This window comes from Capra hircus, chromosome 4 (genome assembly GCF_001704415.2).
Source record: "Capra hircus breed San Clemente chromosome 4, ASM170441v1, whole genome shotgun sequence".
NCBI classification, from domain to species: Eukaryota; Metazoa; Chordata; class Mammalia; order Artiodactyla; family Bovidae; genus Capra; species Capra hircus.
The window spans coordinates 93,130,411-93,156,740 of NC_030811.1; the positions used below are offsets into that span (position 1 = coordinate 93,130,411).

General features: G+C 38.8%; 1 protein-coding gene across 3 annotated transcripts in view; it reads right to left on the reverse strand.

Annotated features, from left to right (window-relative positions):
• Positions 1–26,330, reverse strand: part of HDAC9 (histone deacetylase 9) — a 1,067,937-nt gene that overhangs the window by 277,439 nt on the left and 764,168 nt on the right. For all 3 annotated transcript variants that reach the window (XM_018047346.1, XM_005679004.3, XM_013963174.2), the window contains one exon: positions 14,351–14,484. In XM_018047346.1, coding sequence (XP_017902835.1) covers positions 14,351–14,484 — 134 coding nt within the window. The remainder of the gene's footprint in view (positions 1–14,350; positions 14,485–26,330) is intronic.

Below are 26,330 nucleotides of genomic sequence, written 5' to 3' on the forward strand. Positions count from 1 at the left end.
CAGCTTCTACCTGGAGAAAGTATCTGGAGAAAACGCATTCTAAGATGTATATCTCTAAGAGGCACTGCTATGGGAACTCCGTGAATGACTAAGCTAAAAATGCTGAAATAGCAACAGCTCTCCCCTTTCCTTGACACTGAGTATCTCTTGGAGTAGTTCGTTTTGCCTCACTATCATCAGATATCTTAAATTCATCACATCTACTTTTCCTCTCAAACTGAAGTCTCCAATGGTTTTCATTTTCTGGTATCATCATCAGTAATTTATTAAGTGACGTGTTTATGCTTAAATATAGACTGCCCCGTTTAATCCCTTCCCATATTTTCAATTTCCTGTGTACCCTTTATTCCTTCAGCTTTCTCTCATGATGTGCTCTTGAGCCAAAGGTCAAGAGCATAATGAGTCACAAAATAGGATAAAGTGCTCTGATCATCGTAATGTAGGGAGATACTGATTTCCGTTCTCAGAGATATTTAGCTGGCAGTACGTCTACCTAAAGTCATCTATGATTCTGACCAAAAGAATTTTTGAGAATTCTGAGTATATGGACACTCAGTGCATATATGGGATGGCACAGGTATCCATCCAGGTATTTCTCACTAGAGAGCCTAACATACATCTTAAATACCTTGCCAGCATGTGTCTAAGAAAGGAAACTTACAGCTCTCCCTTCTATTTCCTAGTAAAGACACCCTGCGATATAGGAAGTAGGATATCATTACTCTATTTCCACTCTCTGTGACCTGCACTCAAGTAGTTTCTTCCTATAGAGTAGGAAAGGAACTCCTGTGCTAAGTGTCTACTCTGTGCTAAGCACCTGAGGACTAAGGTCTTCTTCATTAGATCAGCACCCCAAACAGTGTACATTCAGGTTTGAAGTCTGACGAACGTTGTTCAAAATGACCGTATCATTGAGTCTCACAACACACCATGGCTTGCTCCTAAAGAAGTGGTCTTTCTGAATTAAAGCCTGTTAATGCAACCTGATTACAGAAGGAATGTTCTGAACATGACCTACAAAGTCATACTGCAACAGGATAAAACGCAGCCTACCCACACCCACCCACACACAGAGCACACACACGGTATAGATTCTTTTTTTTTTTTTTTTTGCCAAGGAGCAGGGAGAAAAGGAAACAGTTCTATTCCTTCCCCTCCTGTGTTCAAAGCCTGGATTGAGGCCAGTGTCCTAATCAGTTCTCATTGGCCCTGGAGGAATCAGAACCTTTTGTAAAATATAATAAAGGGCATAAAATCATGATAAAATGCATGAAAAAGCAATGCCTTTGGTTAGGGAACTAGAAATAATTTAGCAGAACAGATGGATTGCATTGGTTTGGTATTACTGAGGACATGAAAGGGCTCATTTTGTGGCAGTTCCAAACTAAGAGAAAATGTCTAACTTAAATTTGACAAGTCAAAGTACCTGCCTCTGCTGGGGGAGACCCCATTTTCTTTCATCATTTTCAAAGCAGTGACATATTAGGCAAGAATTTTCATTGATATATCTCATTTTCTGAAAATATTTTATCCACTGTCCCTAAATATAGGGATGCATTCTTATTTTTTTCTACAAAGATCTGTAGGGCTGCAGACTTAAAGAAAAGAATAATAAATGACTTATGATTGGAAAAGTTACCTTCTGTTACAAAGCCTACACTTCATATTTAATGAATCAGTTCACACCTATTCATTATTGTGTATATACTTCTCTCTTAAGCAAAGCAAAAAATCTGATCTCACTGCTCATGCCCAAGCTTAGCAATGCAGTTTTCAAATGCTACAACCAATTGCTTCTTTAAATGTTACAAAAAAAGAGTTTATATCCCCCTCCCTACATTATCTCCTTCCATAGCTCCCTCATCATCTAATAACCTGTTCTCCTTGAATTTTTCTTATCCAGAAAGAAAAGGAGTAGGGAAAGAAGAGTTAGGGAATTCCCTAGTGGTCCCATGGTTCAGTTCAGTTCAGTCCAGTCTCTCAGTCATGTCCGACTCTTTGCAACCCCATGAATTTCAACACGCCAGGCCTCCCTGTCCATTACCAACTCCTGGAGTTTACCCAAACTCATCTGCATCGAGCTGGTGATGCCATCCAGCCATCTCATCCTCCATTGTCCCCTTCTCCTCCTGCCCCCAATCCCTCCCAGCATCAAAGTCTCTTCCAATGAGTCAACTCTTCACATGAGATGGCCAAAGTATTGGAGTTTCAGCTTCAGCATCAGTCCTTCCAATGAACACCCAGGGCTGGTCTCCTTTGGAATCGACTGGTTGGATCTCCTTGCAGTCCAAGGGACTCGCAAGATTCTCCAACACCACAGTTCAAAAGCATCAATTCTTCGGCACTCAGCTTTCTTTACAGTTCAACTCTCACATCCATACATGACCACTGGAAAAAACATAGCCTTGACTAAACGGACCTTTGTTGGAAAAGTAATGGCTCTGCTTTTTAATATGCTATCTAGGTTGCTCATAACTGTCCTTTCAAGGAGTAAGCGTCTTTTAATTTCATGGCTGCAGTCACCATCTGCAGTGATTTTGGAGCTCAAAAAAATAAAGTCTGACACTGTTTCCACTGAATCTCCATCTATTTCCCATGAAGTGATGGGACCAGATGCCACGATCTTTGTTTTCTGAATGCTGAGCTTTAAGCCAACTTTTTCACTGTCCTCTTTCACTCTCATCAAGAGGCTTTTTAGCTCCTCTTCACTTTCTGCCATAAGGGTGGTGTCATCTGCATATCTGAGGTTATTGATATTTCTCCTGGCAATCTTGATTCCAGCCTGTGCTTCTTCTAGTCCAGCGTTTCTCATGATGTACTCTGCATATAAGTAAAATAAGCAGGATGACAATATACAGCCTTGACCTACTCCTTTTCCTATTTGGAACCAGTCTGTTGTTCCATGTCCCACGCCAAGGTCAGGGGAGGCAGCTAAGAGGAGCAACCCCACGTCCAAGGAGCGGCGGCTGCCCAGGCACAGGAGGGCAGAGAGTAGCTATTCCACGTTCAAGGTCAAGAGGGGCGACCTCGTCCAAGGTAAGGAGGAGCGGCTGCATTTTGCTGAAGCATACGTGAAGAGATACCCAACGTCCAAGCTAAGAGAAGCTCAAGTAAGATGGTAGGTGTTGCGAGAGGGCATCAGAGGGCAGACACACTGAAACCATAATCACAGAAAACTAGCCAATCTAATCACATGGACCACAGCCTTGTCTAACTCAATGAAACTAAGCCATGCCATGTGGGGCCACCCAAGATGGATGGGTCATGGTGGAGAGGTCTGACAGAATGTGTTCCACAGGAGAAGGAGATGGCAATCCACTTCAGTATTCTTGCCTTGAGAACCCCATGAACAGTATGAAAAGGTCCCGTGGTTAGGACTCTGCAACTTCCACTATCAAGGGCATGGGTTCAGCCCCTGGTTGGGGAACTAAGATCCCACAAAGCAAGTGAAGAAAGAATTGGGGGGAGGGGGGAGGCAAGGGAAGGAAGGAAGAAGAGTGAAAGAATGAGAAGTAGGAAGGAGGCTACTAACAAGCAAGCAGGAAGCCCAACAGGCTCTTGGTCCTGTCAGTCATTTGAAAAGAGAGTGAATTTCAAATTAGAAGCCATAAGTTCTGGGGTCTGTCACGTGTCCTTAACATGCCCATAGTCTGCTATTAGCTACGTTTCTGGAGCTTTGTTTCCTCATTTATAAACATACGGAGATTTAACCAAATCATGTTTAGCCCTAAGACTGTGAGTAAAAATGGTAAGCCCTAAAATGGCTATGTGAATTACCTCATATACAACAAAAATTCAATAAACATCCTTTATTTTGATGTATAGCTTTGCCTCAGGCAAGCAAATATAATAACTGAAGTGATAAATTACCATGGTTGAAGCAAGAGAGATCTCATTATGAAGGTTTTCAAAAAGATGCTACATGTATTCCTTGAAGTCCATTTTTAAAAATGCTTATATTTGAAAAATAAGAGTTTTTTTTTTAGAACTCATATTCCTACCCCATGATAACATCAAAATAATGGACATTTTTCCCAATTAAAAATTTCATTTTGTTCATAATGCTTTTATTAATGCCACCTTTGTTTCTCAGGTAAATGTTTACTTTTGTTACTCTCTCACCTCCAAATATAGGACTCTGTTCACTTCTCTGTCTCTACCTCATTAAGCTTATGTTAAATTGTTTTCTAATATGGGTTGAACCTTGAAAATCGGCTGTATAAATTTAAAGGTGATTAATGTGTGGATCACAATAAACTGTGGAAAATTCTGAAAGAGATGGGAATACCAGACCACCTGACCTGCCCCTTGAGAAACCTACAGGCAGATCAGGAAGCAACAGTTAGAACTGGACATGGAACAACAGACTGGTTCCAAATAGGAAAAGGAGTATGTCAAGGCTGTATATTGTCACCCTGCTTATTTAACTTATATGCAGAGTACATCATGAGAAACGCTGGGCTAGAAGAAGCACAAGCTGGAATCAAGATTGCCAGGAGAAATATTAATAACCTCAGATATGCAGAGGACACCACCCTTATGGCAGAAAGTGAAGAGGAACTAAAAAGCCTCTTGATGAAAATGAAAGTGGAGAGTGAAGAAACTGGCTTAAAGCTCAACATCCAGGAAACGAAGATCATGGCATCTGGTCCCATCACTTTATGGCAAATAGATGGGGAAACAGTGGAAACAGTGTCAGACTTTATTGTTTTGGGCTCCAAAATCACTGCAGATGGTGACTGCTGCCATGAAATTAAAAGATGCTTACTCCTTGGAAGAAAAGTTACGACCAACCTAGATAGCTTATTAAAAAGCAGAGACATTTGTTAACATTGCCAACAAAGGTCTGTGTAGTCAAGGCTATGGCTTTTCCTGTGGTCATGTATGGATGTGAGAGTTGGACTGTGAAGAAAGCTGAGTGCTGAGGAATTGGTGCTTTTGAACTGTGGTGTTGGAGAAGACTCTTGAGAGTCCCTTGGACTGCAAGGAGATCCAACCAGTCCATCCTAAAGGAGATCAGTCCTGGGTTTTCTTTGGAAGGACTGATGCTGAAGCTGAAACTCAAGTACTTTGGCCACCTCATGTGAAGAGTTGACTCATTGGAAAAGACTTTGATGCTGGGAGGGATTGGGGGCAGGAGGGAGAAGGGGACGACTGAGGATGAGATGGCATCACTGACTCAATGGACGCGAGTCTGAGTGAACTCCAGGAGTTGGTGATGGAGAGGGAGGCCTGGTGTGCTGCGATTCATGGGGTTGTAAAAAGTCAGACATGACTGAGCAATCGAACTGAACTGAATTGAACTGAATGTCTGGGATCATACCTTCAGAGTTCCTGGTTAACTCTTGTCAGGTTACAACCTAGGCATCTAGGAACTTAGAACCACCCAGGGGATTTTAATGGGCAACCTAAGTCAAGAATCTCATGTTAGAGGGAGCTGTCCATTCTTCCTGCTTATAAGCAAATTCAAGATAGTGACCCTATACTAACCAACATTTGGGACTATGGAGTAGTTAAAATTAATGGTTGGCAGAGAGAAGACTGGGAAGTTAAAAAAAAGTTTACATGACCTTCAAAACAAGTGCCATCTACTTCCATGTAATACTGCTTGATTCATTCTTTACAATCTATTTAAAAATATTTCATGGCATAGAACAATTTCAAACGTACTTTAGAAAACAGCAAGGCCATTCAATAACAAATGTCTGGGTGGTAAAAAGCATATGTACTATGTATTTTTTTCAGTTTTATGTTCACTCGTTTCATTATTATGAAATATGTCCACTTATTTTCACTAGAAAATAAGAAAGAACATTATGCCTCAATGTAACTGGTTCAATTTTCACAATTTTTATGCAATTGAATCTCCTACGTTGTAATTATTTTTCAAACACTGAACATTTTATTGATTTACGTTAAAGCATTGATTTTTTAAAACAATAATTATGTATGAAATAAAACTGTCACCATAAATATTTTGTTACTTTAGCACTCCAATTTTTAGATGGTTCAAAACCATGTAACTAACTAGTCAGTTTTTGCTAATAAATTTTAATGCTCCTGTTTTTAAAAAAATCCTTATCACTTTCCAAATGGACTCCGAAGGCAGCCTGTCTTACTTCTTTTTATTGGTTGTCTTCCACACTAATTCTTCCCCATTTTTTGCAGAATCAAAATTCCAAATCATCTTAATTCTGATTATGGTTTGCACAAGTAGTTTTTAATGTTATTTATCTGCCAGGGTCTATACTCTACTGGGTTCTGTAAATATTTCTCAGAGTCATGACACCTTAGTTTACTCACCACATCTAAATCACATGTACTTCTTTCCATAACCACCATATCCTTTAGAGACTATTCACAAGATTCCCTGTTTGAGTTTCTTATTGCTTTGTGGTTAGATTCTAAGACACAAATACACACTTTTTTTTTTTTTGCAAACTAAACAAAATAGTAAGCTGTTATATGCTGCCATCTAGTTAGATTACTCTATAAAACAAATGTTTAATTGAATTTCCATTAACTTGCAGGGTTTAGTGCTTTGTAACCTTGAAGTCAGAAAATATGCACATTTCAAAATTGTTTCTCAAAAGAGTATTCAATTTCTTCATTGTGATTTACAAAAGGTATTTTAAAAATCACTTCTGTGTGCAGGAAAATGTGCTGGAGACTTTATCCCTGAGCTCCTTGGCATATTAAGATTTTACACTAAACCTGCTCTCCACTTTTCTCATTAGAACTGCTGAGAAGTCCCAGAAGGGGCAACAGTAGCGTGGTTCTGTGTCCCAGAATTGTTTTGTAATTACTTTGTGTTGGCACTTGAATAAAGGAGTTAAACATTTCAGCACAGTATGTTGCTTATGGTTTTTACTTATGAATTAAGCAAAACAAAGTTATTCAATAGGAATCACAAAGAGGCAATGCAAATTCCACATAATGTGCAATCCAACAAAAGCATTATAAAATGTTATTATTCTCAAAACAAATGTGAGAGCAAGCAAATGTCTGTGGGTGGCTTGGTGGGGCTGAGAGTCATGAGCACTTCTGGAAAAACAACTGCAAGTGCATTTCCAACAGATGATGGATCAACTCCTGCAATTTCTTCAGCTCAGAGAGCATCCTTTTCTTCAGGGGCACACATGCTCCAGAGAGCTGGCTACCTAGTCAAAGAGCTTAAACCCAAAGAAGACACCAAATGACCCCTCCAAATCTGTTTCTTATGGTTTAGATTTTCACTTCCAACAGAATCACTAAACTCAGTATGAATGATTTAACAGAGGAAATAAATGGTATTGGTATGAGGGACTACTCACTATCTCAATTTTTAAAAAACAGTGCCACGTCATGCCAAAAGAAGTAAATCCATGTAACCACTGTAATCTAATATAATGAGGACTCATGTTTTCTCTGGCTGCCAATCAGTACTGTAAGCACAGTCAATTTACATGATAGCTTACAAACTAAAAGCAAAAAGTTTACTAAAATTTTTTTCTACCCTCAACCAAAGAAAGTACTATGTTCCAAATTAATTTCTCAGCCATCTAGTTTCAAGTGTTATTAGGACTGGAAGAGATCCTAGCTAATATCCTGCCTAACATCCTCATCTTACACATGGGAAAACCAAAGACCACTAAGGTTAACTGATTTGACAAAAGTACACATAATTAGTGGCAGGACTAAGGTCAACTCTAATGCTGAACAACAGCTTTGAAGGAATCCATTCTGATTAATTTTTTACCTTGATAAATGAAACAATACATAAGTTTGATTTGTGGATCAGACTATCACTTAAAAATAAAGAAGCTCTTTTAACGTTTTCAGATTGCCAACTATTCTATCATGTACACTGTTTAATTGCAAAATTGACTACTTCATTGGCTTGGGAAAGTGTGTTTGCTCTGTACGTCAGAGCAACTGAGACTCCCTACCTTCTGTCCCAGTGAAATTTTAACCCTAGTTGACAAACGAACTTGAATACAGTTTGATGGAGGGCAAGCTCATCTTAAGGTCTGATAGACTTGCTCCTTTGTTCTGTAATATATAACGTTTCCTCCTCTATCTCTCGCTCAAAGGGCCTCTCTGATGTTGTCAGGGTCATAGAGACAGCTGACCACAGCCTTTCTCCTTTTATTCCTTCCCAAAGCTCAATTGACGAGTCTTTAAAATCACTGTAGCATACAACTAGTGACTCAAAACCCCTTGAGAGTGTGCAGTGACATATTTATTTGTGTGATCATTTGATTACCGTCTGATGATCTCACCACACTGTAACAGCCTTGAGACATGGGTTATATTTACTCAGTATTCTATCTCCAGCTCCAAACACAGGAGCCTGGGAAATAAAAATTCTTGATAAAGATGGCTGAAGGGATAGATCACTGTTCTCAAAGTGTGGTACCCAGATCAGCAATATCAGGATTGCACAGACACACTGAAGAAATACAAATTCTGGACTGCCCACTCCAGTAGCTCCTCATTCCTGCTGATTCTGAAACTCTGGGGCTGGAGTCCAACAGTCCGTATCTCAACATTCTCTCAGGTGATTCTGATATAAGCTAACATTTTAGCATCCCTAAAATCAATCAACAAATGCCACTTACCTAGCCACAGGATTCTCCTCATGCTCAGCTCTATGTCCCCAGAGCTCTGTCAATTTCACCCAATAACTATGGGTGGCTACACAAACCTGGCAGGAAAATGCTGAAAGATGGCAAACTGCTATCAGGATACTGAGAAACAATATACTGACCCAGCTAGTGTGTCATATTTCTATTCTACTGTATCTTTTTCTATAAAATCTAAGAAACTTTCTCTCTTTTGAGACAACTGAGTTCTTGTTTTTCACAACTAAGAGATGAATTTGTCCACACTGCTAAGGAAGAGAGCAGTGACCTACACACCAGGGCCAGTTCTCAAACCCCTGGCATCCCGGACACAACAGTTTTCACTCTCTCAGGAATGCACGATTTAGACACAACCAAGGAATAGATCCGGATTTTAAATTTCTCTTAGTCCTACTTAAACAACTTAGAAAGGCCTGATTCTCCTTATGTCCTTGGGCTATAAATATTCATTAACACTCAAGATAGAACCTAACTTCTCTTGGAGTTAATAAGTAAAAGTGAAGTCGCTCAGTCGGGTCCGACTCTTTGCAACCTGTGGACTGTAGCCCACCAAGCTTCTCCTTCCATGGGATTCTCCAGGCAAGAATACTGGAGTGGGTTGCCATTTCCTTCTCCAGGGGATCTTCCCGACCCAGAGATCAAACCCAGGTCTCCCACATTGCAGGCAGACGCCTTAACCTCTGTACCACCAGGGAAGCCCTTAAATAGAAGAATATAGTCTCTCAGAAAACCTTCTATAGAGACACAGAACTTCAGATTGAAGTACTAACATCAAATATTTCAGGGGAGGAAAGGAAGCCAGGTTGAAAGAAGAAGGGGGAGGAGGCGGGAGAGGGGGCGCGAAAGGGGTGGCCTTACAGACGTCTCCTGCCACCTACAGATACCCAGGCGTTATGGGACTTTTCCCTGGGCCTCCAGAGAAGGGAGGACTGGAACTCGGCCCTACCAGAAATCAGACCAGACCAGAACCAGAATTCGAGTTCTCTGCCAAGAGGAGGTGATCAGTCTCCAATCCTCAGCTCAGGCTGAGGCCCTTTGACCAGATTCCTGCATCCAGGACCAGGGGACTAGAAAAACAGGGAAGGATAGGAAGGGTTAAGGAGAGGAAAGAGAGAGAGAAGGGGAGAGGGGTCAATAAAGTCTCTTGTTCCTTACCGGTCGGGGCACTCTGGCCAGTTGTCCACGTCAGGAGGAGACCAGGGACAAAAGGGGCCCAGTTGCGGCCGCTGGGTCTGGTCCATTGGCAGGCAAGCTGGCCCCTGAGTACCCCAAGTGGTCAGGATGTCAGTCTCAGCAAAGAAGAGTCCCATCAGAGTCGCCATTTGTTGCAGGAAGGGGGACCCCTTCCAGGACCCGAAACTGGGCTCTTGTCTAACACTCGGAAGTGAATTGTCCGAGGAGACACATGTGCTGACAAAGCAAGAGATTTTCTTGGGAAAGGGCACCCGGGTGGAGAGCAGTAGGGTAAGGGAACCCAGGAGAACTGCTCTGCCGCGTGGCTCGCAATGTCAGGTTTTATGGTTAACTTATTGGAGTTAATAAGTAACGTCTAATTAGAAGACACTTCTAATTGTTGGGACTTCCCTGGTAGCTTAGTGGCTAACACTCCACACACTCAATGCAAGGGTCCCAGGTTTAATCCCTAGTCAGAGAACTAGATTCCACATGCCACAAATAAAGATCCTACATACTGCAATTAAGAGTCAGTGCAGACAAATAAATAAACATATGTTAAAAAAGAAAGACATTGTCATTGGCCTTGATCGCTTTAGAAGCCTCATAAACACAAACTAGGAAGCTTGTTAATATAGGAAACTTCCTGCCTCTTCAACCAGATACTGTACCCACAACAGATCCAACTAGGCTTCCGGGGTGGCGCAAGTGGTAAAAGAACTGGCCTACCAATGCAGGAGACGTAAGAGACATGGGTTCGATCCCTAAGTCACGAAGATCCCCTGGAGGAGGAAACGGCAACCCACTCCAGTATTACTGCCTAGAGAATCCCAGGGACAGAGGAATCTGGCGGGCCACAGTCCATGGGGTTGCAAAGAGTCAGACATGACTGAAGCGACTTAGCATGAGCACATGGATCCAAGCACTTGCCAATTACAGTGTGCTTTTCTCCTGGTTTTTCAGAAACCGAGCATAATAAGTTTTGCTGAATCGCTAAGAGGTTTGTTGTATGTCTGCTTGGGGTTGCCCAGCACACAGCATTGACATTTTCAAAATAATTTAGAGGGAAAGGCTAGCATCTTTGCAAGTAATATATTTAAAAATGTGTATATTATAATCAACTTGTCAAATCAAAATCTTCAAAAGAAAATCCACAACAAACATGCATCAATCATTTCAGCTGCATTTACTGGGGAGAGTACTGCCTAAGGAAATTAGATTCTACTATTTCCAGGTGAGCTAAAATAGCCTAGAACAACCTCTGTATGTTCCCTTTTTCCTCCCCCCAACTTCTGATAGAAACAATGAGGAAGAAAAAATAAGTCACGTTTCTTTTGGTTGTATGTATTATCCCTTTTGTTACTGCTATACAGGAAAGTCTCTAGAGAAAGGCTGCATTATTTTACTTAATAATCATTTTTAAAATTCCACTTTGAATACTTCTTGTTATTCACACAAGCCAAAGGAATATTAAATTCCTAGGTGTCTTAAAGCTAGTAATGGGTTTTTAATGGCTTTAGAAATTCCACTGCACATTTTGGTTTGGATCAGTTCAAGTCATAGATATTTTCATAACACAGGAGCAAATAAATACACATGGGCAACAACTGCATCACTTCAGAAAGCGAACACCTGACAAACTGCTCTTCAGCTGTGTTAGGAAAAGGGGCTTCTGTTTGCATTATTGAAGTTTTGGATCCGACTTTTGTGCTTGGTCTTCATGAAATGCCAGTCTGCTGATCTGGGCTTTCAAGTACATTATTTGTTAATTGCATGATTGTTTGCTAGTATGCTGTGTGCCCACATGCTTGGTGTATCTGACTCTTTGCGACAGCATGGACTGTAGCCTGCCAGTCTCCTCTGTCCACAGGATTTCCTAGGCAACTTCCAGGGGGTCTTCTCAACCCAGGAAGGGATTGAACTCAGGGATTGAACCTGCGTCCTGTATTGGCAGGCAGATTCTTTACCACTGAGCCCCCAGGAAAGCCATTGATTATTTGCTAGAGAGACACTGATTTAGCTGACTGAACTGGAATAGACCCACTCATTTTGTCAACCATACAGTCTCTGGACTTCCCTTATAGCTCAGCTGGTAAAGAATCTCCCTGCAATGTGGGAGACCTAGGTTTGATCCCTGGGTTGGGAAGATTACTTGGAGAAGGGAAAGGCTACCCACTCCAGTATTCTGGCCTGGAGAATTCCATGGACTGTACAGTCCATGGGGTCACAAAGAGTCACAGTCTTTAATAGTTCATCTTGGGTCTGACACACATCAGTTAGTGCTGCTGTATAAGTTGAACTTCATGGTTTCAAATAACACAAGACCAAAAGAATGTGATGTACCAGGAACTGGAAAAAAAAAAGACAGACTCATCAGAAACAGATAACAAACTTCTAAAATTTTAAGACCAGTATGAATCATATTACATCCCATTTACTTCTGTACTTTGCTGCTTTTATAAACAGTGTTCCTTCAGGTAAAAGATTGAAGGAACACCACAGCCTAACAGTACACTGAAGCTGTGATTAGGCACCGCTTATTTGGAGTGGTTGAGGCTAGGCTTCAGGATATAACAAAGACTGGAAAGTGACAAAATGACAGCAATGCCTCAGCTTGCAAAAGCAGAGAGAGACTGCCAAGCTAGAAGACATCTGTAAGAGATGCAAAGGTGAGACAGGAACGCTCTCACGAATAAATATCCGTTAAGGCCAATCTACTCCAAAGAAGCCTCCTTGACGGTTTACTTCACCGGCTTCACATCGGAGTGTGCAGACTCTAATAGAGTGACCTGGCTTCCAACCTGCATTATCAAAAACAATGATATAACTCTAAAATTTACCAAAGAATATGAAGCTTTCTGCCACATAACATGGGTGCTACTGGCAAAATATGAATAATAGACTTTCACTCAAGAAAGAACCATAGAAATAAATCTAGCTGAAATTCTTTCACGTCTGAGTTTCTAGGTAAAGGATACACTTACTCAAAAGCAGAACTCTAAATATGAAGGGTATTTGATAATTCTATTACCAACATATAATAAAACTTGTGAAACTAAATCTGTATACACTTCTCTGGCATATTCATTCACAATATCGAGACTGCTTAATGACCCATCAACATTATCTCTGTTGATGTAAAGAAAATGACCATTTAATTCCCCTGTAAGAGAAGATACATAGTTCATCTCCAAAAGAGAAAAAAATCAATAAAGAATTTATTCTTAGAAGCAAACACATTAAATGAATGAATGACTTTGCATCTTTCAAAGTCAGTTATTTTTGCCACTCTGAACAGAAAAAAGATAAGACAGAACTAACACTCATTATCAAGTAGAGTCCAAGTGTACTTGACTTTGACATCTTTATTTCCACTGAAATTTTTTACAGGTTCACTTTAAAGTAAATTGGCTTTGAATAGAATTTTCTTGACCACATTTTCGGGTATAAAATCAATTAATTCAAAAGTAGTCACAAGAGACTGTCTTTATCACTATTCACTATTTTAAGAATAGTGAATTTAACATGGTTTCAATGTTATTAGTTTCCTCATGACATAACTATGGTCAAAATATTATCCACTTACATGTTTCCCAAATTGGTGAGAACTAGAGTTCCTTCATTGCTCTTATAGAGAAGGGCAAAGGAACCAAATAATAATAGCTAGGAACCAAATAGTAATGTGTCAACTGTTCAGGCTATAAGAATAGGGACCATGTTTGTCTAGTGAAATTCCATAATTCTGGTCCCTCGAACACATCTGGAACGTAATATAGATGCAGGAAAAAGTGCTTTTGATCAATAAATGCTAAGAGATGTAAAATAACACATAGAGGATATTTTTCTTTTAAAAAAGTTTAGACTCAAATATAGACTGTTACTAGATCTTAAGCAACAATGGACATTTATAGCAGCTAAATCAACCAACTGTTGGTTGTTACATATTTTACAAATTTGACAAAGGGAGCCTTTTCTGACCTGATATCATTTTTACTTTTAACTTTTAAAAGCCTCAATAAGCCAGAATTTTCTAAATAAAAAATAATACAAGAATCTATAGAAATGAATCTAAATACCAATAAAAAGAAGTGACTCTTTCTGGTAATCTTTTAAAACTTTTAAGAGACAGTTAATCTTTTAAAACTATTCCATTTCCATGAGGCAAAACTGGCATATATGTGAGTTCAGAGAATTGCTTACAGTAAGAAATAACAACTATGTAGCCCCTAACTATTTGTGAAGAGCTTCTCAGAAAATTAATTCAATAAACGATACCTACTGGTAACAAGAATAGTTCCCTGTGTACAAAAAAAAAACCACCCTACAGTAATGGCACACACATCAGGCAGCTGCTCAGCCCGTCAGCACAGACTGAGTCCCCACTGTGTGCCCAGCCCAGGGTCAGGTTATATGTTATTGGTGTCCATGACGGTTCATCAATCATGGTGTTTGTGCTACAGAGTTAACATTTTTCTACAACTACCCAAATGAATACTGGCCTCTTTACATGATTTATTTAAGTAAGTAAAAGAGTGTGGCCAATTCAGGATTACCTCACATTTATTTAGCAGCCCAGTTTCTTGCAGCCGTGACCAGATGCTCTGTATTCGTCCAGCATGCTCAGGGTGGGTGGTGGAATTGCCACAAATGCACTGGTGTTTCAGCATCAAAGGATCATAGGCAATTCCTTTAGGACAAAGAAAACACAACACAAGATGAGTAACGGCACAAGATACATGACAATAAGATCACTCAAAAAAGGCATTCTTTTCCAAATAAATTTAGAAATAATAGAGAAATAATACAAATAGAGAAATAATACATATCCACAAATTTCCTGGAAGCACATAAGAACTATTTAGTTCTATGGGTCTGGATATATATGCAAAAAATAGTCAACTCATGAATTAGTCAGTATCAGACCCTAGGCTTACTAAGTAAATCTGTAAAGTAAAAAAGGTGATGATATTTGAGAAACTGCAGGTTAAAAAAAAAAAAACTGCAATTTTACCAGTATCTTAAATCACTATGGAGTATTTTTAGATAGATAATTCAATTCAGCAGAGGTTTCAATTTTATCAGTGAATCCACAAAATGAGCTCTTTAAAGTGCGACTTTATTTCACGAGTAAGTCTTGCCATAGTTTAGGTCATGTTACATCTGTAACAAACTGAAAGTTTCCAACTACTTGCCTATTCATATGCTTATTAATTCCATCAAAGTTATGCAGAAAGAGTTTCTTTTCTGCTTACTGTGTTTCTCTCACAATTTATGTCAATCTGTAAGTAACACAGATATATAGTTTTTAATGATGCTAAAGCTGAAACTCCAGCACTTTGGCCACCTCATGCCAAGAGTTGACTCATTGGAAAAGACTCTGATGCTGGGAGGGATTAGGGGCAGGAGGAGAAGGCGACGACAGAGGATGAGATGGCTGAATGGCATCACCGACTCGATGGACATGAGTTTGAGTGAACTCCGGGAGTTGGTGATAGACAGGGAGGCCTGGTGTGCTGCAGTTCATGGGGCTGCAAAGAGTTGGACACGACTGAGAGACTGAACTGAACTGATAGTTTTTATAATATTGTGGAACATTTGAAATGTTTCTTTAAAAAAATAAGTCAGTAGCAATATCTTTAGTAGAAATCACACAGACACAACAAATTCTGTATTTATCATGAGTTAACACATTTCATGTTTCAGAGTCTTTGATGTGAAAGATTTCATACACATTTGATGAAATGAACTGTTAGGCATATACAAAGTAGGGCTCTTTAAAGCAACACATTAGATGATAATTATTATAAAAAAATTTCCATCCTTAATCCAATTCCTTGGGGGGAAAACATGTTATTTACAAAATTGCCTGATGTAAGAAATTATTTAATCAATGAAATATTCCAATAAATTACCATCAAAATACATTCTCTGGGGGCATAGAATGCAGAAGAGTCCATTATAATAACTTTCTAAATATCTATTCAAGAACAGATAAGTCCAAGCAATTAGTGTTATAAAGTAGGTTCAATTAATGCATTTTACTCTCCCTTACATTATTGTGTTAGAGGGATTTTATGCAAGAGGGAAAATATGTGTCCCTGAGTGTATTAAAATCATGCAGAATGACATGTGTATTTTGAAACCATGTGGCAAAAATTATGTCTAAGAAAAAACTATTTCGCTGGTCCAAATAACATCCACTTCTTCCTATTAATTGAAATATAGCTGACATATACAATATTACGTTAATTCCAGGTGTACTACATAGTGATTTGACCTTTTCATATACTGCAAAATGATCTCCATAATAAGTCTAGTAAATATCTGTGCCCATACAAAGCTATTACAATTTTTTTTGTTTGACCAAACCACACAGCATGCGGGACCCTAGTTCTCCAATCAGGGATCAAACCTGTGCCCCGCAGAGGGCAAGCATAGTCCTAACCACTGGACCGCCAAGGAAGTCTCTATTACAATTCTTTTACTATATCCCTTGTACCTTATTATTACGTTGCCACGGTTTATTTATTTTATAACTGGAGGTCTGTATCTCTTAATCCCCTTCACTGATTTGGCCCAGCTCTCCAACCCCCTTCCCTCTGGCAACTACACAATTGAGTATGCTGTCACTTAGTTTTGTTTTGTTTCTTAGATTCCAGATCTGGCTATATAGACTTTAGTTTATACAGTATTTATCTTTGTCTGACTCATGATGCCCTCTAGATGTGTAATAGTGATTCTCAAGACATAAATGGCTTCAGAATCCCTCCACATGCCCCCAACTCTCACATTTTCATCTTCAGGGCCGATCTCTTGAAGACTCATCTAAATTGCCCATCTAAAATCTCCATTTGGATGTCTCCTAGTTTTCATAAAATAGGAATATCATATTTGAGCTCATAATCTTAAGCTTCACATACTGTTTCTCATTTCAGTGAAAGATATCACCACCACTGCTCATGTAAGAAATCTTACTGTCCTCTTGACAATCCCTCTCCAATAAACCAATAAGTAATGTCTATTTTCCCCTGGAAGATGCATACTCAATCTCTTATCTCCAATGCTGAAACCATACAATCCAGGGTACTATTATCTTTAATCTGAACTCGAGATAGCCCTGTAATGGCTATCTGACTTTCATTCTACTCTATTTGCCACTTACGAGAGTTGCTACCTTTGCTTCAGTCCTTTGGTGACTTCAAAGATGAGGTTAAATTTCTCAAGGCAGCGCAGACACGCCTGTCTCCACCTCTCCAGCTTCATCTCATACTTCCCTGCCTTGATCTTTATTTCTCCCACAAAGGTTTACTTTACCTTCTAGTTTTCAAAAGACTCAAAATCACACGTGCCTTGGGATCTTCATACATGCTGTTCCATCAATGCCAAAAATTCTGCTTTCTGGCCCCCTTAACTCAGCTAATACCTACTCATTCTTCAAGATTGTTTCAATGTCACTTCCTCAATAAAGCATTCCTCAGTTCAGTTCAGTCACTCAGTCATGTCGGACTCTTTGCGACCCCATGAATCACAGCACGCCAGCCCTCCCTGTCCACCACCAACTCCTGGAGCCTACCCAAACTCACATCCATCAAGTTGGTGATGCCATCCAGCCATCTCATCCTCTGTCGTCCCCTTCTCCTCCTGCCCTCAATCCCTCCCAGCATCAGGGTCTTTTCCAATGAGTCAACTCTTCGCATGACTTGTGATCTCTAAATTACATCTCCAACTATATGTTCTCATAGCATCTTCTTTGTAACATTTAGTACAGTTCTATAATTGGTGTATAATCTTGTTAATTGGATATTTTCTTTACTATCTGTACAACACAGACTAGAGTTTTATTGTTTACCTCTGAACTCTTCGTGTCTATAAATATGTTGGGAAAACAGTAGATTCTCAAGTATAATTTTAATAAATGAGTAAAAAACATGAATAAATGAATTGATGGAATAACTAGGTCAGATATCTCCATCCATTATAAAAACCTTTCTTGATGAACCTACTTGGTGGACCTCATTGGACTACTTAAGTTTTTGTAGACTAATTTCTTTGTACTACATGCCTCATCTTCCTCCTGGTGAAAGTGAAGTGAAAGTGTTAGCCGCTCAGTTGTGTCCTATTCTTTGTGACCCCATGGACTATAGCCCGCCATGCTCCTCTGTCCATGGAATTCTCAAGGCAAGAATACTGGAGTGGGTTGCCCATTTCCTTCTCTAGGGGATCTTCTCCACCCAGGGATCAAACCTGGGCCTCCTGCATTGCAGGCAAATTCTTTACCATCTGAGCCACAAGGACATCTTATCTTCCTACCAGTAGGTGCCTCTAACACAAGCATTTATTATACTCATTATATTTATACATGGAATTTTACACAAAAAAGAGATGAATAAATATGTTTAAATAAAGCCAAAAGAGAGAACAGAGGAAGGCAGGGGAAAAAAAAAGTAAATAAAAAGCAACATTCACAATATGATGATACATTAGACAAGTCTGCACAACTCAGATATATCAAGTATTTGTGAGTTGCTATTACATAACAGGAACTGTTGGACATATTTTCTACCAGTTTTGTACTGCCTAGAAGATATATTAATGATTAACATGGAAACATAAAATACAGCATTTCCCTCATTTTGAAAACATATTTTTTAAGAATAGAGATTCTAATCATTAGGTTGCCTATTTTTTTCACTAGTTCATCTCTTGACATATCTGACTTCATCTCCATAGTAATCATTTCTCTTATAGCAACAATGTCTTCATCAGCCACTGCCAAAATATATATATATATATATATATATATATATGAAACAGGTTATGGTAGCTGAAAATTGTTGCCAAGTATCTGGAGATTATAATACAAAGTCCAGGAGCTCTTGGAAAGACATTGAAATTTAAGAAAAAATAAATAAAAGTCTGGAACCCAAAACCTCCACCTACTCATCTTAGTGACGTAGCAATGAAGTGTTAACAGGTAGACTGCAAGGTGAAACTTAACCTCATCTTTCATCTCCATTTCTTTCATCTTTTTTCCCCCTTATTTTCCCCTCAGAAACAGAAACTTATAGGGTGAGAAACAAGTCTGCTCTTCTCTTTGGGATTCACATAGAATTCCACTTTTCTTTGACCCTTTAGCCTGTCTAAAGACAGAGATCAACCTGTCTCTTAATCAATGGGACAAGAGTTAAAGCTAGGTTTTGAGAAAATAAATAAAATACACAAAGGAGTCTTAACATAAACCTTTACCTGAATTTTAAACCCTAGTTGTTTATTTTCTGCTAAAAAAAAATCTTAAAATTTTTTGATTTTTTTTATAAGCTTGGACTTTGTGCTTTCTATGGCTTTCTGTTTTATTAAATGAGGTAAGTATGTAAAGTACACAGTGTAGCATCTTTGTCTTTCCTTAATCATTGCATATAGTTTCTTTAGTTATAGAAAGCATTCATTTCTTTAGGTTTATGCTCAGTCTAAATGACTGTGGGGCTGAGTCCACATTGGTCTATTAGGAAAGCTGAGTTCAGAATCCTTCAACCTAAAACTCCTGATCACAGCTTCTTAAAATTCAACTTCATATTGCTTTTCTGGTTAATGCCTGAGGTTCTACACCTTCCCAAGGATTTGCTCAACGACACATACTAAACATCTTGCAGGGCCAAAGGATTGAACCAAGAGCTAAAGCACAGTAAATACACACACACACACACACACACACACACACACACACACAATAACTTTCCTAAAGGATGCAGGTTCAGTAAACAGTCACTGAATGCTCTCAATGATCTAGGTATCAGAAACTTTAATTTATTACATTTAACTTATGACCTAGCAGTAAAGGTAAGGCATTCACAAAGACAGTTATATGACATGTATGTTTAAAACTCTGTATGGTAGGTAAGGAAATAAAAAAAAATATGGGGCTGAGAAGATGACCTCTTAAGAATTTAAAAAAAAACAAAACTTTAAAAAATGGATTGCAATTGGTAGGATTACTAAAATGGATAGAAGGAGTTACTTTTAAGCAGGAGTCATTTCTAATAACCTCTAAATCACGTCTAGAACAGCTATTATACTTTCCATCTATAAGAGAAATCTACCCATAAGGTTTATAGTTCTAATCTATTTATAAGGTTTATCTTGTCTAATTTTCCCCTGTAACTATACTCTTTATAACACCTGAATTATTTGTTATAATATCTTTTAACAAGAATACTGAAAATGCCAGATACTACCTTTTTAATTATGTGTAAAACTTGATTTGTTCAGCAAGCAAATGAAGTATACAAAAATAATTGTTTAAAACTTGCTAAATTGTACCTCTGAGTACACAAGGAGCATTTCTAGACTTAGAGATTTGTTTGTTTATGTAAATCATTTCATCAGCAGCTAAGAAAAGGAAGTGGGTGGAAGAAATTTCACTCTAGGGCTTCTAACTACACTATACGAAAGTCTATTAGAACCTGGGAATTAAATTAGGTGTTGCCATTCACTATATAACAGAGAAGAAGGTTCAGGTGGTATGCAAGTTGGCAAAAAGTATAGTCAAACACAATTCACTACATATTTGCTGGTAAATATCTGGAAAGATGTTTCTATAGTCAAGCTTTCAAGAATGAGTGAACACAAGGGAAACCATTAAAAAAAAAAAAGAAACCCTACAGACTAGCAGAAAATATTTACAAACCATACAACCAACAAGGGAATAATTTCCAAAATATACATACAGCTCAATAACAACAAAAACAATAAAAAATGGGCTGAACCCCTAAACAAACATTTCTATAAAGGAGACATCCAGATGGCCAAAAGGCATATGAAAAGATTCTCAACACCACTAACTAATAAAAAATGCAAACCAAAACTACAGAGAGGTATTACCTTCTATCAGTCAGAATGGCCATCGTCAAAACCCTACAAACAATAGATCCTAGAGAGGGTGGAGAGAAAAGCGAATCTTACTATATTGTTAACGAGGAGGTAAATTGTTGCAGCTACTATGAAAAACAGTATGGAGGTTCCTTAAAAAAACAAAAAGAGTCACCATAGGATCCAGTAATTCCAGTCCTAGGCATGTATCTGGATAAAACTTTACTGTGAAAAGATACATGCACCCCAAATGGAAAAGGAAATGGCAACCCACTCCAGTATTCTTGCTCGGGGAAATCCCATGGACAGAGGAGCCTGGTGGGCTACAGTCCATGGGGTTTCAAAGAGTTGGGCACAACTGAGTGACTGAGCATGCGTGCACTCCAATGTTCACAGCCATGCTATTTACAATCGCCAAGACACAGAAGCAATCTAAATGTTCAAGAGACAAATGGATAAAGAAGATGTACTGTATATATAGACTTCCCAGGCGTCACAGTGGTAAAGAATCGACCTACCTATGCAGGAAATGCAAGAGATGCAGGTTCAGTCCCTGGGTCAGGAAGATCCCCTGGAGTAGGAAATGGCAACCAACTCCAGAATTCTTGCCTGGAAAAGTCCATGGACAGAGAAGCCTGGCAGGCTGCCAGCCCATGGACTGCAAAGAGTCGGGGACACAACAGAGCACACACACAGAGACAGTGTATATATACACCATGGAATTATTGCCCAGCCATAAAAAAGAGGAAGGAAATAATGCCGTTTGTAGCAACATGGATGAACTGAGAGACTGTCATACTAACTGAAGTCAGACAAAGACAAATATCATATGTATCACTTATATGTGGAATCTAAAAAATGATACAAATGAACTTATTTACAAAACAGACATAGTCACAGAAATAGAAAACAAATTTATCATTACCAAAGGGGAAAGATAGGAGGAGGGATAAATTAGGAGTCTGGGATTATCGGATACAAATTACTATATTTAAAACAGATGAAGTCCTACTGTACAGTAGAGAAAACTAAAATTCCATATCTTACAATAAACTCTAACAAACAAGTCAGAAAACATATAACTGAGTCACTTGGATCTACACCATAAACTAACATAATACTGTAAATCAACTATACTTCAAAAAACTCTTTCTTAAAGTTTGAGTGAGTAGGAAAAAAACAAAAAACTGGGCCTGTGAGAATATGCTACTGAAATATAAAGGAAACATAATTCCTACTACTTAGCTCAGTGAACTTGATTCACTATAGGAAGCAAAATAAGATTTTAGAAATTTGGGGGAATCCTCAAATGTCAGAAGACATTGGTCCTATAAAATAGGAGACATACGGATGGCTAACAAACACATGAGAAGATGCTCAACATCACTTATTATTAGAGAAATACAAATCAAAACCACAATGAGGTACCACTTCACACCAGTCAGAATGGCTGCGATCCAAAAATCTGCAAGCAATAAATGCTGGAGAGGGTGTGGAGAAAAGGGAACCCTCCTACACTGTTGGTGGGAATGCAAACTAGTACAGCCACTATGGAGAACAGTGTGGAGATTCCTTAAAAAATTGCAAATAGAACTGCCATATGACCCAGCAATCCCACTGCTGGGCATACACACTGAGGAAACCAGAATTGAAAGAGACACATGTACCCCAATGTTCATCGCAGCACTGTTTATAATAGCCAGGACATGGAAACAACCTAGATGTCCATCAGCAGATGAATGGATAAGAAAGCTGTGGTACATATAGACAATGGAGTATTACTCAGCCGTTAAAAAGAATACATTTGAATCAGTTCTGATGAGATGGATGAAACTGGAGCCCATTATACAGAGTGAAGTAAGCCAGAAAGAAAAACACCAATACAGTCTACTAACACATATATATGGAATTTAGAAAGATGGCAATGATGACCCTGTATGCAAGACAGCAAAAAAGACACAGATGTGTATAACGGACTTTTGGACTCAGAGGGAGAGGGAGAGGGTGGGATGATTTGGGAGAATGGCATTGAAACATGTATACTATCATGTAAGAATCGAATCACCAGTCTATGTCCGATGCAGGATACAGCATGCTTGGGGCTGGTGCACGGGGATGACCCAGAGGGATGTTGTGGGGAGGGAGGTGGGACGGGGGTTCATGTTTGGGATCGCATGTACACACGTGGTGGATTCATGTCAATGTATGGCAAAACCAATACAGTATTGTAAAGTAAAATAAAGTAAAAATAAAAATTTAAAAAAAAAAGGAGCCAAAAATAAATAAATAAAATAGGAGCCAAGAGCTGAAAGGAGAGACCAAGGTAAATTAACGAGTAAAAAGATGCATAAGGTAAATGAGGATGGCAAGAGAAATAAAAACAGTGGCAAAATTAAAGTCTACTTTGGAGGCAACAAAAGAAGAGTTCAAATTTCATAAAAAACCAGATCAATGCCATTAAATAAAAATTTAGATATGTTCAGAAACTATGGAGATCAAAGAATAGACAGTGACTGTTCTCAAGGAGGGGATCAGATTAATAGAATAACTGGAATAACTGAAAAATTTATCCATAATCGAAAGAGACATGTACATGAGTATGTAACTGCAAATGCTCATAAGAATGATTTTATTTTAGATTTATTTTTGATTAGTAGGGTGAAGAAAATATACCGTGAGGCACCAGAAAAGAATGAACAGACTGCCCACAGAGGAACACATACTAAGGTGGTCCAGACTTCTCTTCATTGCTAAACTTAGACCTCTCCTTTTGAATACTAAATGCTTGAGCATTTAACCACATTTCCAGATTTTTCAGACAAAAAAATGTGTCCCAGTAAATCTGTGTCCAAGTATATGTGAAGGTTGTAGCATGACTTTCTCGGGTATGAAAAAGCCAAGAAATTTTTTTCTTCAAAAAAGATATATACATATATGCATAACTAACATATATTAATATATATTTTTTAAATGTTATTATATAAGAAATAATTTATAATACAATATATATGTGACCAAGTTGATTTAGTCTCCTGAATAAAAAAAAGATAGCTATCTTACCATCTTCAGTGAGAATTAGATAGGCAAACATTGGGGTAACTTTTCAGGAGAAATTTCAAGCACATATATGAGGACAGTAACTTTTATCTACCCAAATGAAATTAATCTCTGCATTCTAATACAGATGGTAACATTAGCTACTCTGAGATGTCTTAAAACACACACAAACACACGCACACACAAACACACATATGTATTTACAGATGTACACACACATGCAGACATGAACACAAACATTTAACTTTCCTTCACTGTCAGAGAGAGGCACAGAAGAGGAAAAATACTGGAAATAAATGCATATTTTACTTATGGTTTTCTCTGGTGATAGAGTAACAGGTGATTCTCCCCTTACAGTTTTCCAGACTTACGAAATTGCTTCCAACGAACATTTTTTAATTAAAAAATATAAATGTCACCTCCAAATTTCATCTAACATACAAATAATCTTTTTTTGTATAATTGCATGTAATTCATGTGTCTTTACTCTCATCTCACTTGCATATTCATTTATTATACAGTAAGCATATACACCGAGCACCCTCCTTGGGCTAGTCAGGTACCACAGTGCTAGGGTCAGAGAGAAGAGGAAACAAAATCTCTTCCCACACGGACAGCCCATTTTAACACAATCCCCAAAATAAATCAATTACAACCTTTGAGGGAAAAAAAAATCCAGTTATGAGGGACCATAATTGATTTAATTTGCATTTAGCTGGCCAAACAAGGCTTCCTGAAGGAAGTAAGCTGTAAACTAAAACCTGAAGGATTAACAAGAGTTTGCCTAACTTGGGAACATAGCTTCATTAAAAGCAGAAACACACAAACAAAAAGAGAGGGGAAAGGCGACTTCTGCTATTCTCACACTTAAACATTCAAATGCATTTCACTTTCCGTTGTGATGCGCCACCCTCTAAATGTCCATTTAAAAATTCTTTTAACTATTTGTAATGGCTTTCACAAACACTGCTTTAGTTCGAGCACTACAATTCTACTTCTCATTAGACACTGACTAAAAAAAACTGATGGCATAAAGAAAGAATTTTCACAGATTATGTAAAGGAACCTAGTGCTGGGAGAAAGAAGAGCTTAAATGGTACTGGGTGATGGGGAAGATAAAAGTCAACCAAATGTATCTGCTATTAAATTCAGTATCATCAAATTCCACTTGGCATAAACTAGCAAAGTGGCACAGTTGGCAAAGAATCCACCTGTCAGTGCAGGAGACAAAACAGATATAAGTTCGATCCCTGGGTCAGGAAGATCCCCTGGAGAGGGAATGAATGGCAACCCACTCTGGTAGTCTTGCCTGGAGAATCCCATGGACAGAGGAGCCCGGTGGGCTGCAGTTCATGCGTCGCAAAGAGTCAGACACAACTGGGCATGCGCACACACACACACACAGAGCACAATTGTATCATCTACCCTCGAAATCCTGTTGGGAGCTGTGGCCAAGCCTCATTTCTCTCAGGAACAGCTGAACAGACAGGAAGACTATGGCAGAGAAAATGACAGGCATTGCCCTTTCCTTAGCCATCAGAATTCATACAAACACCATGCCTTGGCCTTAGACAGAATGAAAAAAGTACTCCTTAAATTCAGTATGTAATAAACATTGAATATTATTACTTATGGGGCTTCCAAGGTGGCGCTAATGGTATAGAACCTGCCTCCAATGCAGGAGACATGAGACACATGGGTTCAATCCCTGGGTCAGGAAGATCCCCTGGAAGAAGGCATGGCAACCCACTCCAGATCTTGCCTGGAGAATCCCCATGACAGTGGAGCCTGGTGGACTACAGTCCATGGGATCACAGAGTCGAACACGACCGAAGTGACTGAGCATGCATGCATTATTACTTATATTCCAAAATGACAAAATGCATTTGAATATGTGGTCACCTGGCTCTACGACACACATTCTTCCCTGGCACTACAGAAGCTAAGTGACCTCCCTGGCCATCCAGAAATATCCCCAGCCAGGCTCTCCAGAGGGCCAGCAGGGAGGGGCGCCTTCTTAGTCTGTTTCTTGGTCCATTCAAGTTCTCACAGGAAGCAGACTAGAGACTTCATCTTTCAACAACTGTCTGAGCTTAGACATTTCCCCCTTGGACCACTGCTTTGTTCTTTAGAAATATTAGGGTGGTGTGACTATCCCTTTGGCTGTTGAGGATTACATGGAAGGTAAAGGTTTGAATGGTGTGCCTTAAAAATTGCGTGAGTTTAGTACAGAATAACTTCATCGTTGTTTCAAAATGTATAGCCATTACAGAAGGAATTTAAGCAAACTGCCTAACTTTATAACCTACTCTCTCTCCCTTACTTTCTAGTGGAACAACCAATGAGTAAAGATTTATAACTTTCTTTGGGAAACAAAAGCTAAATATTCTCAAAGAACATGTGACTTCAAAGTGACTTAAATGTTACATTTTATTTTTATTTTTTGATGTATCTACAATAGATCAATATTAAAAAGCCAAAAGAAAGGCCCTTAAATGTTATGGGGAGGGAGGTGGGAGGGGGGGTTCATGTTTGGGAACGCATGTAAGAATTAAAGATTTTAAAATTAAAAAAATAAAAAACTAAAAAAAAAACATAAAAAAATTGTTT